Genomic DNA, 15296 nt, shown 5'->3' with positions numbered 1-15296 from the left:
GGGTTTTGAGGGTAGGATTCTTTCTACTCTGGTTTTCTGCAGCTATGGGGTCAATCCATTAGAATTTTGTGGTTGTATCCCCTGCACAATCCATAACACTGTTTAAGTTCAAAACTACATATGTAATTTCATCAAAATTAAAAACTTTTGGACATTCGAAGATCCTATCAAGACCATGAAAGACAACTCATAGATATTAATGTATCTGCAACTCACAGAAATATCTAGGAGAAAATATTTGCAAATCATATATCCAATTTGAGAATAATATCCAGAATGGATAAAGAACTACAACTCAACAACAAAAAAGCACACATCATGGTCAAAGAACTTGAATAGATATTTCTCCAAAAAAGACAAACAAATGAACAACAGCACATAAAAAGATGCTCATTAGCACTAGCCATCAGGGAACTAAAAATCAGAATCATAATGACACCATGTCATACCCATTAGGATGGTTATTAATGGGAAGAAAATGGAAAATAACAAGTATTGGATAAAATATGGAGAAAATATAAGGAGCACTTTGGCATTGCTGGTAGGAATATAAAATGGTACAGAAGCTGTGGAAACCAGTTTAGCTGTTCCTCAAAAAGTTAAAGATAGAATTACCATATAACCCAGCAATTCCATTCCTAGGTTTATACTCCAAAGAATTGAAAGCGGACTCAAACAGATATTTGCACACCAATGTATATAGCAACATTATTCACAATAGCCAAAAGGTGGAAACAACCCAAATATGTCCCATCAACAGATGGATGTACAAACAAGATGTAGTATATACAAATTATCCAGCCAAAAAAAGAAATGAAATTTTATTACATACTGCAACATAGATAAACCTTGAAAACATTATCCTAAGTGAAGTAAGACAGGAAAGGTCAAATATTGTATGATTCTATTTACATGAAGTATCTAGAATAGGCAAATTCATAAAAACAGAAAGTAGAATAGAGGTTACCAGGAGCTGGGGAAAAAGGGATACCGAATTTGTTTGGGATGATGAACAAGTTCTAGAAGTGGATAGTGGTGATGGTTATACAACAGTGTGAATGTACTTCATGCCACTAATTGCACATTTTTTTAAATAGTTCAAATGGTAAATGGCATGTTATATATATTACCACAATAAAAATAAAATAAATCAGCAAAGTCAGGGGAAGGTAGGGGAGAGCTATGTACATATCTAAGTTTGTGAAGATCTGACAAAAATTCACATGAACTATTTTGAAAGTCTTTTACGATAATCCTAATAAGACATAGTTGAAAATACAATACTGATCATGACTAAGCCATATTCCTATTACAGTCAGAAATCATAATTTAGTAAATTTGTTGCTTTCTCAAAGCAAAAATATTAGAAAAATATTTTTAAATTTTTATATACTAAAAGGTATATATTAGAAAAATATACCTTTTAGTAAAGGTTTTATAGCAACGCAAACGTCAAAGTAGCACAAGCATAAATTAAGACAAATAGTTTTTTAACTAGTAGGAGATAACTGTGAAAGACTTAGTAAATGTGAAAACTTTGAAAAGCTGAAACATCCACCTGTAGTATTTTGACTTCACTCACATAGAGAAATGCACAAACTATCTACTACATCCCATATATAGGGACTCAGGATACTAAGACAAACAGAAAAAGTCTACCCTTTCAGTTTACCTTATCCCTGCCAGGATCATAAGACGCACTAGAGAAGAAAAGGCATTTTGGGGGCATTTTGAAATTCTCAAACTGAAACAAATACATAAGATGAGCAAAAGTCTTCTAAATTACAGTACAACCTACAATTGTCTATCTTCTGATAAATTCTTCTAACACAGAGAGAACTGCTGTGTAGTTTAGTTCTCTGAGACCTGTAATTATAAACTTCAGTCACATTGCTATAAACTTCCAAATTGGGAGTTTGAAATGTGAGCCACATGTTACTTAACATTCAGAAGACACATAAATGAAAGCAAAAGGTTATGGCTTAAAAGAAAACTAAATAAAAAATAACTATTGATTTTTAAATAGCAACATATCACAATCTTATAGACAAACCAATGACTGTAACCATATGGTTCTCTCAATCATCAAGCATATGCTAAACGCCTATTTGTGCTTAAAACAGTGCAATGTGGTTTTTAAAAAAGGTTCCTCTTCAAGCAGTTTTCAATCTAGTTGTGAGAGTAAATTAATATACATAAAATATGTTTTATGTATGTACGTATGTATGTAAAAATACTCATATACAAAGGATCCAAATGTAAGAATTCAAAGGAGCTAAGTAAGTTCAGAAAAGCTCCAAAGAAGGTAAGATTTAGGTGAAGTCCAAAAGAATAGACAGAATTGAATGAGAATGAACCCTTCCTAATCTAACTTCATCTTGCCTTTCCAACACATTGTACAATACAAAATCATTAGACTAGATAAAAGCAATCTATGGCCATACCAACCTGAACATGCCTGATCCCATCTGATCTCGGAATAATAGGTGGTAAAAAAAAAAAAAAAAAAGGCTGGATGTGGTGGCTCATGTCTGTAATCCCAGCACTTAGGGAGGAACGAGGTGGGGGATCTCTTGAGTTCAGGAGTTCAAGGCCTGCCTGGGCAACATACCAAAACCCCATTCTCTAAAAAAAATACAAAAATTAGTGGGGCATGGTGGCGTACACCTATAGTCCCAGCTACTAAGGAAGCTGAAATGGGAGGATTGTTTGAGCCTGAGAGATTGGGGCTGCAAGAGCAGTGAGTGTGCCACTGCACTCCAGCCTGGGTGGCATAAAAAAAGTCATTCCAGATAAATCACAGAAATATGAAATAACAAGAGAAACTAATTAGCCCACATAATGCTTATCGTAGAGATGAGGTTAAATATTTTACATAGGAATACGTGTCAAATTATATAAATTACAGGAGAGAAAAAAGGCTCCAAAAATTGCATAAGATTTTGACATGACTTTCCAATGTCCCCTATTCATATCTACCAACTATGCATTCGCCGTTTGAGAGAAATGTCTCAGAGCCAATTTAACCAAGGCTCACCTTCAAAACCAGATGGGCACCCAAATTATAACACAAATTAGAAATTTGTGCTTGTTCTTGCATATAAAGCTGTGTTTCATTTTGCCTTTATATTTACTACTCATTGCTTCATGGATTCAGATAATTTTAAAGCCAGGAGGCATTATTTATAACCCAAATTTTAAATGTCTACATTCCTGAAACATTTGAATATTTGCATAAATGTCATGAAACAAACTAAATTTACTCTGTAGAAAGTACAATTTACCAGATTATTACTACTAGTTGTATTCTGTCAGCATTCTCCTTTAAGTAAAGGAGAAAGGACAGTACTAGGTAGCCCCATTTATTAAGTCAACATTTTAATAAGGCCAGGCACTGTAGCCCACACCTGTAATCAAAGCACTTTGAGAGGTCAAGGTTGGAGGATTGCCTAAGTCCAGGAATTTGAGACCCACCAGTCAAACAACAGTGAGATTCCCGTAACTACAAAAAAATTTAAAAATTGCCAGGTGTGGTGGTGCTTATCCGAAATCCCAGATACTTGGGAGGCTGAGATGGATTACATGAGCCCAGGAAGTAGAGGCTTCAGCAAGCAATGATCGCACAACTGCACTCCAGCTAGTGTGACAGAGGGAGACCCTGCCTCAAAAAAAAAAAAAAAAAAAAAGTCTTCATCTGTTCCTAGGACTATTTGCCTCCTACTCCTCCAGTTCATTCTTTATATTTCCAATAGAATATCTTTGAAATGTACTTCTAGTCATTTTACTCAGGTGTTCTTCAGTGGAAGGTAGCTATGCCCTTGGGTCTGAAGTCAAGTCATTTCAGCATGGCAAGCCCTAGTAGCTTCTATGATATCGTCCCTGCCTGAACACTGTGTGCTCTTCCACATGTTGCTTTCTAGATCTTCAAATGCTCTGCTTCTCCACAGGTTCCCCCTCTTATCTCCCCGATTACTTATTATAATGCTCCCCGGCTTTTTTTTGTCTTTTGGTTTTTGTTTTTATCACAATGGTATATACCATAGTTTAAAATCAGATGGTAATACAGGGCTTGTTATGAAAATAGTACAAAGTGATTCAGGCCTCCGAATAGTGGGGACTACAGGTGTAAAGTGCACAAATCTTACTATATAGCCTGACTGAATTTTTAGGCATGCATCCAAGGAATTACCATGCAAAATCAAGATACAGAACATTTCCAGGCCTCCAGTAGGTTCTCTCCTGTTCTCTCCCAGTCAATACCAACCCTTAGAGGGCATCACTATTCTATCACCATAAATTAGTTTTGCTTATTTTTGAACCTCATATATAGAGAGTAATGCAGTATTTACCTTTTTTGTGTGTATGTGTGCATGGTAAACTCATTTTTAAGACCAAATTTTATGCATCTTTTTTGTGCAGCAAAGATGCACAGAATTAATATAATTATTATATAATATATTATAATTATTATATAATATTATATTATATTATTATTATTTATAATAATCTTGTCAGGATTTTAATTACTATTTATAATAATCTTGTCAGGGTTTTGCTGCACAGAGAAGTCTTGAAATTAGGGCCAGTATGATTTTTATTTCCAGAGGCTGGCATAGTGAAATACAAGCTCACCAACAAACTGGCATGTATCATCCCCCTTGAAATACCTGCCTTGCCAGATGCTTATCTGTCAAAACCAAGCCCAGATGTCAAGTTCTCTCAGACACCTCCACCAGCCAGCACAGTGGCGCATGCCTATGATCCCAACGCTTTGGGAGGCTTGAGGCCTAAGGCCAGGCCAGGCTTGTTAACCAGCCTGGGCAACATAGTGAGGCTTCATCTCTGCAAAATTAAAAAAAAAAATTAGCCAGATGTGGTGGTGCATACCTGTAGTCCCCACTATTCAGGAGGCCTGAACCACCATGCCCAGCTAACAGTACTATCTTCATTAACAAGCTCTGTATTACCAGCTGATTCTAAACTATCTTCATATACCATTGTAATAAAAACAAAAACCAAAAGACTCAAAATAGAAGAGGGGGAAGTATTAGTCTGGAACATAAGAGAAAAAAAGTCTTAGGCCAAAAAAAAAAAGTTAATCATAAAATTTAATTTAAAATCACCCGGATTATTTAGAATTAATGAGAGAGCTCTGAATGTTGAATTTTATTTAACTCTGTTTAACACTTTAGGCAAATAACTGTCCAACTCTAACTTCATATATGGCAGTAGGATAATACCTGTCATCATAAACGAAAAGTGCATGAAGATCATCATATAAAAATGATTATTTCATGAACAAAACTATTAAATTTTATATATAACAAAAAAAAATTCTCAAGTGTTCATAAGTACAGTACTTACTCCCATACTAATCTCTTAGGAATTTATTATCAGCTTCAAGTATTTGAACTAAACAGACAAAACTACATGCTACATTTAAGACTGCTTATTTTTAACTATCATTTAAAACTTTAAGCACAAACATTTTAAAAGCTGCTGAAAGTTAAATAAATTTTGAGGTGGATACATTTAATATAACTCAATCCGTCTTTATTTTTTACCCCCCCGACCTTATAAACATGCAAGCTCTCCATTATTTATACATTCATCCAGATATCCAATAGTTACTGAGCACTTAAAATACATTAGGTACTGCACCTATCCTGACACTGGTGATTCGGCAACAGACCAGACAATAAACATGATAATTACATATTATGATAGAGTCTGTATACAAGCTGTTCAGAATATTGCACAATAGTTAAAGACAAATACCACTTCATATGAGGTGATAAAAGAAGGCCTCCTTGAGGCCATCTGAGCTGTGGGCATCAGATATGAGAATGATCCAGACATGTAAAAATTTGTAAATAGGCTTTCCAGGATGAGAAAAAGTGGCAAATGCAAAGGCTGCAAGCCAGAATAGGTTCTAAGAACAAACAGATGGCTAGTGTAGCTAGTGTATAGGAGGCAAGAGGTAAATTACTACAGTTGAGGTTGGAGTTTCAAGCAGGAACCAAATTACTTACAGCCTTGTAGACCATTATAAAGACTACATTTTTTAAAATTAATTATAAACTTTAAAGAGAGGAATAACAAGATCTGATCTGGATTTTAAGAGTACATTGACTGTGTGAAACTAGGAAACTACTGCACAGTGTCTTGAAGCAAAAGACGGTGGCAGCGGGGACTAAAGAGGAGGCAATTAAGCAGAAGCTAAAAGACTAAATTAAATACCAAACTAATAGGACTTGGTGACAGATTCTAACTGGAAATAAGAAGACATGGTCAGAACGTGAGAGAAAGAAAGGAACTGAGGATGTCTCTAAATTTTTCAGTTTAGCAAATAGTGATGCCATTTGCTGTCATGGGAAAGACTAGAGAAGACCTATCTTGATAGAAGAATCCTTTCCATATGGAATCTCTCCAGACGCTTTCACAAGTCATTACCAAAAGGCAACCATAGCAAACATTAAAAGGCTTTTCCCACAAAGGTAAGATGCTGGGACAACCTAGCTTCTTTTTTTTTTTTTTTGAGACGGAGTTTCACTCTTGTTACCCAGGCTGGAGTGCAATGGCGCGATCTCGGCTCACCGCAACTTCCGCCTCCTGGGTTCAGGCAATTCTCCTGCCTCAGCCTCCTGAGTAGCTGGGATTACAGGCACGCGCCACCATGCCCAGCTAATTTTTTTTGTAGTTTTTTTAGTAGAGACGGGGTTTCACCGCGTTGACCAGGATGGTCTCGATCTTTTGACCTCGTGATCCACCCGCCTCGGCCTCCCAAAGTGCTGGGATTACAGGCGTGAGCCACCGCGCCCGGCCTCCAACCTAGCTTCTTTACAGAAATGAAAGAGACATTGCAAAGCTTTCTCTGTAAAATCTCATTTTGGCACAGTTTTGCTTTCAATGCAGTCCAATATCTAGTACCCCAAGAAACATATTATAGGCAAGGTTCAAAACATCAGTTTTCCTGAACCTTATTCACAAGATAGTGATGAGCTTAAGAACTCCCTAGGCCGGGTGTGGTGGCTCACGCCTGTAATCCCAGCACTTTGGGAGGCCAAGGCAGGCAGATCATCTGAGGTAGGGAGTTCAAGACCAGCCTGATCAACATGGAGAAACCCCATCTCCTAAAAAAAAACAAAAATTAGCCGAGCATGGTGGCAGATCCCTATAATCCCAGCTACTCGGGAGGCTGAGGCAGAATTGCTTGAACCCAGGAGGTGGAGGATGCCATGAGCCAAGATCACGCCATTGCACTCCAGTCTGGGAAACAGGAGCAAAACTCCATCTACGGGAGAAAAAAAGAATTCCCTAAAACAAAGAGCCTGGCTGGGCACGGTGGCTCACGCCTATAATTCCAACACTTTGGGAGGCAGGAGGATCACTTGAGGCCAGAAGTTCGAGACCAGCCTGGAAAACATGGCGAAACCCCATCTCTACTAAAAAATATAAAAATTAGCCAGATGTGGTGGCACACGCCTATAGTCCCAGCTACTTGGGAGTTGGAGGCAAGAGAATCACTTGAACCAGGAGGCAGAGGTTGCAGTGAGCCAAGATTGTGCCACTACACTCCAACCTGGGTGGCAGAGCAAGACTCTGTCTCAAAAATAAATACATAAATAAAATAAATTTCAAGGCCGGGCGCAGTGGCTCAAGCCTGTAATCCCAGCACTTTGGGAGGCCGAGGCAGGTGGATCACGAGGTCAAGAGATCGAGACCATCCTGGTCAACATGGTGAAACCTTGTGTCTACTAAAAATACAAAAAATTAGCTGGGCATGGTGGCACGTGCCTGTAATCCCAGCGACTCAGGAGGCTGAGACAGGAGAATTGCCTGAACCCAGGAGGCGGAGGTTGCGGTGAGCCAAGATTGCGCCATTGCACTCCAGCCTGGGTAACAAGAGCAAAACTCCGTCTCAAAAATAAATAAATAAATAAATTTCAATAATTATTTGTTTGTTTTGCAGAGATAGGGCTTCTCCATGTTGGTCAGGCTGGTCTCAAACTCCCGACCTCAGGTGATTCGCCCACCTCATCCTCCCAAAGCGCTGGGATTACAGGGATGAACCACCATGCCTAGTCAATAAAAATAAATTTAAGAGTCTTATGTTAATGATTACTAATCCCTAATAAAGAGGGGTGTTAAGGAAAGGCCTTGAATACTAGCCATCTTTGAATAGACATGTCTTAGGATAGATCTGACTATAAAAGTAAATTCTCTTCTATTGCTGCATAACACACACACATAACACAAAAGAAACAGAAAGAACTAGTTTTTATCAGGTTTTTATGTCAATAATTAACTACATACCTCTAACTTCCAAGACTTCATTATTAAATGAAAGGACTTATTGGAATGCAGAAAAGACATGAAATTGCTCAACTTAAACACAAATGTCATGAGGCCCAAAAAGCAAAAGCAGAAGCATAAACAAGCTCAAGGAGAAGCAATGTTTCCTGGATAGAGTATCAAAAGAACCGTCAGTCCCACCTTAATCTTCTCAGTACACCATCCAACTACTAACTTTTAGTTCATAAATAAAAATCCCTCCACCACTGCAGCTGTTTAACATTAAAGCTTCTAATTCAAACTCTCAGCATTACTCTAGTGCTGCAAAAACAGATTTTTCTATAGTGACAGCAAAAATAATAATCACTTCTCTAACTTTTCCTGTGATTCAAGCATATAATCAAGTGCCAAAAATCTTCCTTTTCTCATCCTGAGAAAATATGGCTGGCTATTGGTTGGGCATCACCAACCCATCTCTAACTTACTTACACATCTTTCTGGAAGGCAACCCTGAGTGCTGTCACTGTAAAGTCTCACTAAGCACAAAGGGAGACAATGAACAAGAAAAAAACAAACAGCAGCTGTCCAGTTTGGTAAATGGGGAGCTCACTAACCAACAAGTGACATCACCTCATTTTGCTCATCGCCCAAAATCCAGGGTTCATCAATATATTTAGCTCCTCTTTGTCAGTGACATGTCAAACTTATGAACTGAAGATTAGTGAGGTGAAAACAGTGAAATTAGTGAAACAGTGAGATTAGTGAAAACAGCACCTTTGCAACCTCTCAGGTGACTACATATAAGCAGACTAATTTAAAACTGCCCCATTTTTCTCCTTTACAAATAGTAAGATCCGGCTAGGAACACTTTTGAAAGGCTTAACCAAAAGTGACAATTCCAAACTAATGCTAGAAAGTTCACTGGTGAATTTTACAAATTCATAGGAAGGCAAACAAGTGTGCTTCAATAAGGGAGATAAATACTGCATTCCAGAAGGTACTGACTGTGAAATTCAATTTCCGTGTATAGAATGATACGCTATGCTAAACCAGTTAACATCACATCATAGGTAGTATAAATCTAATGAAATTTTAAGATAAATACTGAGAAATTGGTGAACAAAATCTTAGTTGGGAGTCAATGTTTTAAAGTGCCTTAGATTTGATGGATAAGTAAGATGAAAAGAACTAGTATTGCCAACTGTTGCATGCTTAATTATTCCACTAGCAAACACAATAACCTATAAGTGACTAGGAAATTAAATTCTTTAACACACAATTATTGAGCATACTATAAAATGAGCACAGTGCTAGAGGCACTTACTATTTCCATAGCACTTTGTCTTATAGCACTGCAGCATTTAATATACCATAAGCTAATCATTTATAAATAACATGCTACTTTTAATAATAAATACTACTTTTGAACATATTATGTGCATTATTAAAAATACACAAGTTAGATCTATAAACAGAATTTCTAATATTTCATTCCTATCCTCTATGAATAGGCTTACATTCTTTGATACAAATAGACATTCCTTGACTTACAATGAGATTACCTCCCAATAAACCCATCATAAGTTGAAAATATCATTAAATCAAAAACGTATTTAATACACCAAATTTACTGAACATCATAACTTAGCCTAGCTTAAACATGCTTAGAACACTTAAAATAGTAATGCTGTTGGACAAAATAATCGAACACAATAATGTGTTGAAAATCTCATGTAATTTATTGAATACTGTCCCGAAATATGGTTTCTAGTGAAAGCTATAGCTTTGGCACCATCGTAAAGTCAAATCGCAAGTTGGGGACTGTCTACATACACTTAGTGGAGATCACTGACTCAAGCTATATGATCCTAGAGAGAGGGGTCTTGGTTATCCATTTCCTTAGTGCCTAATTCATAGCCAGCCATTTGTAAAAATCTGCTGAATTAATGAGCAAAAGGACATTTAAAAATGTGAATCCATAACCTAACTTTCTGACACACCATAGTTCATCATCCAGCTACTTAGTGCATATAAATGCCAGATTTTAAAGAAAGGGATTAGAAGAAATTCACCCACTATATTTTACCACTACAATTTAAAACCCACTATATTTTATCACTACAATTTAAAAGTTAAGAATCATTTTAATTCAGCCAATTCTTACACACACACATACACACACACACCACCTTACAATCTTGTTTCCAGAAAGATGAAAGGAGGCAGAGAGGAGCAGAGAAGACAGAATTAAAAAACTGGAGTCTTGCTCTGTTGCCTAGGATGGAGTGCAGTGGTATGATCTCAGCTCACTGCAACCTCCGCCTCCCAGGTTCAAGCGAATCTCCTGTCTCAGCCTCTCAAGCAGCTGGGACTACAGACATGAGCCACCACGCCCAGCTAATTTTTCGTAGAGATAGGGTTTCACCATATTGGCCAGGCTGGTCTTGAACTCCTGACCTCATGATCCACCTGCCTCAGCCTCCCAAAGTGCTGGGATTGCAGGCATGAGCCACCGCACCTAGCCTGGTAAAGATTTTTAAGATGTCTTACAGTTCTAAAACAATCTAAAATGCAACTTATCTTTCACTGAACGTTTTTTGAATGTCGTATTCCAAGCATTTAAAATATATTTTTAAGAATACACACGCCACAAACTTAGATGCAACAACGAGGTGAAAACAAGATGAACATGCTGCTCAAATTTCCGGTATCCATGAAATACAACAGGTAAACTTCCTTAGAAAACACATGCAATATAAACAAGAGTCAAGGCTTTCCTTGTATTCTACTCAAGAAATTTAAGATTCAAGACAAAAAATAGGAACTACCACTAATACATCTCCTTAAGTGTTTAAATGCACACTTTCAGAAAATATTAAGGTTTAGACAACTGACAGTCTAGCTAAAAGAGTGTGCAAAAATCAATCTTCCTAATTTCTAGGTGCTTCTCAAATATAACTGAAGTCACGAGACTGCCCTTCCACTCAGGTCCAGTAAGTGTTATCTGTCATTAACACTTCGTTTCCAAGGCCCCACTTTGCAAGGTAAACTGCCTGCAATTCCATGTTTGTATATGGTAACATATGCCTATTTTTTTAATACTACCTTAATTAGAGCTAGGCATTATTTAGTGTTCAACAATTTTAAGTAAAGCCAAGGAGACAAGTATTTCAGTAGTTTTATCAAGTTTGTTTTGCACACACTGAAGTAATGAGTGTTTGTCAAATCCTATCTACCCCTACCCCCATTCATTTTATACAATATAAACAAGTAAATGAAACCAATGGATGCAGGTTTTAGCAATTACTTAAGCGCCCAAGAGGTTCCAAGCCACTTTTAGCTCTATCAGAAGCTTCATAAACTCTTTCTGTAGTCTTACTTAAATTCTATATTACAGTCTGACATTTACTAAACAGTAGCATGTTTAAAGAGCTATCAAAGAAAGGGGGCTTCTGTTTTACATTTAGAAATACAATTTTATCAACCTGCTGTTCTCTTTTGCTTTAATTTTCCTCTAAAGCAAACTGGTAAAATGTAAATTCATTCCAATAGTTACAAATAAGCTCCTAACAAATATTTCACTACCTCTTCAAATGTTTTGAAATTCAACAGCCAGACACTGTATAAGAAACTGAACAAAAACGTTCCAGTCAGATCAGTTTAAAATGCAATTAACTTCATTTGTATTTACAAACGTACAATCTTAGTTTGATAAGAGATTAAACAGGCTAGAGTTGGATAAAAGTTTAATTTTAGAATTTCCAATGCCAGGTACATCACTGGTATTCACACCCTCAAACTTAAGAAACACTTCTAAACCTTGCAGCTGTAAATCAGTTTGACTAATGTCCTCTTTCACGCCTTGTAGAGAGCCATTGCCTAATTGAGGCCAGACCTGTCAGGCTCAACAGCATCCCGGAAATGACTAGCCTACTAGGGCTGGAAACACATCAAGAATTTGGAATATTTCTCATATTGGGGCAGAGAAAAAAAGTTCAAGTGAGATTGTCCATAAAAACAATCATTATACTGTTCCACAGGGGTGGGAAAAAAAGACAGACATAAAAGGCATATTTGTGTTATTCTGGTAAATCCACCACCACCTATACATCTAAATTCTGTATCTTACTGTCAGGTGATGGCCAACTGAACTTATCCCTCTTCTTCCTATATACGAACAAGAGTTCACTTCTCCTGCCTCATTTTGAATACCCGTCTTTTAATATAATTTTCATTTTATATCCTTAGCTACTAAAAAACCACCTGGGGCATGGCTGATTTCTTGACTTGGAAACCTGTTAACATAATACCTAGCTCCTAATCTTCTTAATGTTTTTTTACTTCTTACCAAGAATATCCATTAAATGTCTAAAAGAAATACAAGCATGCACAGATCTACACACACTGAAATCCCAGTCATGAAAAATTAAGACATTCCGGCCATAAACTATGCAACATACACTTCCAGTTAACGTGTGCTTTAGTGATCATGGACAGAGGTATCAGTGAGTCGCAGAGGGCTGGGGCTGCCAACAATATACTGTGCCTCACATCCAATAAGCAGCAGGCCGGGACTGGCAGCTAGACCAGTCTCTAAAGGGAGCTTTGATACAATATCAGAATGCTGGACTTCCCAGTGCCATTTCATGGAGAGGGATGGAACGAGAACTGGGAATCAACTGCAGTCAAAGGCTCTGGTCAACGTCGGAGGAGATGAAACCTAACACAAGGTCTGGTGGCAAAGCCAGCTGTCCAGTTTCATCTCACCTCAAACACAACTTCATTTCAGGTCGTTGTTATCAAAGTCAGCTGCTCAAACGGTGAAGGGTGGCAGGAGTGAACAGCCACAGTCCCCAAGAGACTGGCATAGGCCCTCGGAAAAGGGAAGGACTCCCCAGATAGCAAGGGGCTTCCAGTAGCAGAAAGAAGCGCTTTGCAGCCGCCTCCTCGCCCCCTTCCAGCTAAAGCTGTTAGGAACGCAGTTAAGATGTTGTTGGAGGTTTTTATGAAGGAATGATAGGAGAAAAATGGCAGTGAAGGATGAGGGGGGCTGAAAGGGCTGGAGCCGCCCAAGAAAACGGGGAGAGGACTTCTCTGGACACATCCAAGATAACAACGCCACCAGGGAGCACAGGCACTGCCCTGCCAGCGCCCGATCCCCCTCTCTCAGGGCAAGCTTCGCCCCTTTCCATACGGTCCCAATTCCCAAACGCTGCTTCCCACCCGATCTCTCTCCCCCATCACACTCCCCGTGGTCTGCCGCCTTTCCCTTCCGCCTCAGGCGCCCCACGCCCTCAACCTCCCCTCTCCTTCCTGGTCACCCACCCTCCGGGCTGCCCGTCGCCGGCCTCCCAGGCAGCTCGCCCAGACCCCTCCCCCCTCACCTCTCCTCAGCGCCTCCTCGTAGCTGAGGAATCCGATCCGTGACTCCTTGGCGCCCATGCTCCCCACATCCCCTCGGCCGGGGGTCGGAGCCTGATCTCGCCCCCACCCCCCTCCCGCCTTCTCCTCGGCGTCCCTGGGTGACGGTGTCGGCGTCCCCCACCCCCACCTCCCCCCACACTAACAAGTGCGGCTTCTGCCCCGGCGGCTCCTCCCGGTCGCCGCCACCGCCTCCATGGTGGATCACGTGACCCGCTTCCACCCCGCCCCCCTTTCCCTCCCTCCTACTCCGCCCTTCTCTCTCCTCCCTCCTCACGCCCTCTTCCCTCCCCCGCCCCCTCCCGCCAGCCCCGCCGAGGGTCACGGGACCCGAGGCCTGGGTCTGTTCCGGGTAATGGCCGCCCAGGGCCGCACGCTCCGCCCCGCCCCACGCTAACCGCGCGCAGGAGCGGTGGGGAGGGGGACGCATCGCCGCACGTAACGCATCATCCCAACTTCTAGCCAATCCAAGCCGCGCGGCCCGCCCGGGCGCCTCCGCCGGCGGCAGGGGGCGGGGACTTCCGGGGCGCTTGAGGACGACCCCGCCCGCCCACACGTTCTCGCGCTCTTTGCTGGGGGTGGAGGGGTGGTCCGGGCTGCAGACTTAGTGTGGCAGTGGCCGGGACCCAACGTGGAAGATCGCGCAATCTTAGGGAACCGGGTTCTGAGGAATGCGGCATGCGGCTCAGGAGAAAAAGGAGTGGGCAGGCAGGGAACTCCCAACGTTAGGGACGTCTTTGACAGGGAGGGCGTTGTGAAAGGAAAGGAGAATCTCAAGGCGTTCCTGTGACGAAAGAATGCTCACTCCTAGCGGGAGAGCCCTGAGGAAAGTGAACCTTGTAACGAAGTGGATCTGCCTTTTCGGGTCTGCTAGCCCGCCCGGCGCACCTTCTCTGCCTGAGCCTGCCTCTTGTACGCATTCTCTGGAAAGCGCTGTGCAAAAGGCTTATCCTCTCCCAGATTTTCTCCCCCAGAAACATGAGGGCTACAAGGCTTGAGTGGAGTCGTTTGGGTTTCTTTTTTTTAATCTATGGTAAAATATACGTAACAAAATGTACCATTTTCACCATTTCTAAGTGAGTTCAGTGGCATTCAGAACATTGACGTTACTGGGCATCCATTGCCACGTCCCATTTCCCACCGTTTTTCATCTTGCAAAAGTGTGTCTATTAAACGGTAACTTCCCATTCGCCCTCCCACTGGTCGGTGGCAACCCCCGTCCTATTCTCCCAATTTCACTACTCAAGTATTTCCTCTGAGTGGAACTCTGCAACCTTTCTCTTCCGTGACTGGCTTATTTCACTTGGCGTCGTGCCTTCCAGGTTCATGGCGTGGCAGCACGTGTCTGCTCTCCCAGTCCACCTCTCCGTTTGCCAAAGAATGGAAAGCAGGGATGGGAACAGCTGTTGGTGCGCCCGTGTTTCGAATAGCATTCATTATTCACGAGAGCCAAAAGGTGAATACACCTAGAGCCATAAATGGAGAAACCAAATGGGATATATATGTACAGTGGAATTATTTAGTTTGTTTACAACTTACAATCACAGAATAAAGCTTCTGGAAAAGAAAGCAATATTGAA

General features: G+C 40.4%; 1 protein-coding gene across 4 annotated transcripts in view; it reads right to left on the bottom strand.

Annotated features, from left to right (window-relative positions):
- The window catches only part of USP32 (ubiquitin specific peptidase 32), a 241596-nt gene extending 227569 nt beyond the window's left edge, over positions 1–14027 (bottom strand). For 3 of the 4 annotated variants that reach the window (XR_004269707.1, XR_004269708.1, XM_032280742.1), the window contains exon 1: positions 13680–14027. Coding sequence is in view for 2 of the 4 variants with exons in the window: in XM_032280742.1 (XP_032136633.1) it covers positions 13680–13737 (58 nt within the window). In the remaining 2 variants the exon portion in view is untranslated. The remainder of the gene's footprint in view (positions 1–13679) is intronic. The other variant, XM_032280743.1, reaches the window with a different exon arrangement.
- Between the last annotated feature and the right edge of the window lie 1269 nt (positions 14028–15296).

This window comes from Sapajus apella, unplaced genomic scaffold (assembly GCF_009761245.1).
Source record: "Sapajus apella isolate SASKATOON/1434 unplaced genomic scaffold, GSC_monkey_1.0 scaffold12, whole genome shotgun sequence".
Lineage (NCBI taxonomy): Eukaryota > Metazoa > Chordata > Mammalia > Primates > Cebidae > Sapajus > Sapajus apella.
Note: the sequence above shows the minus strand (reverse complement) of the source record. Positions and strands in the feature narration are given on the sequence as shown.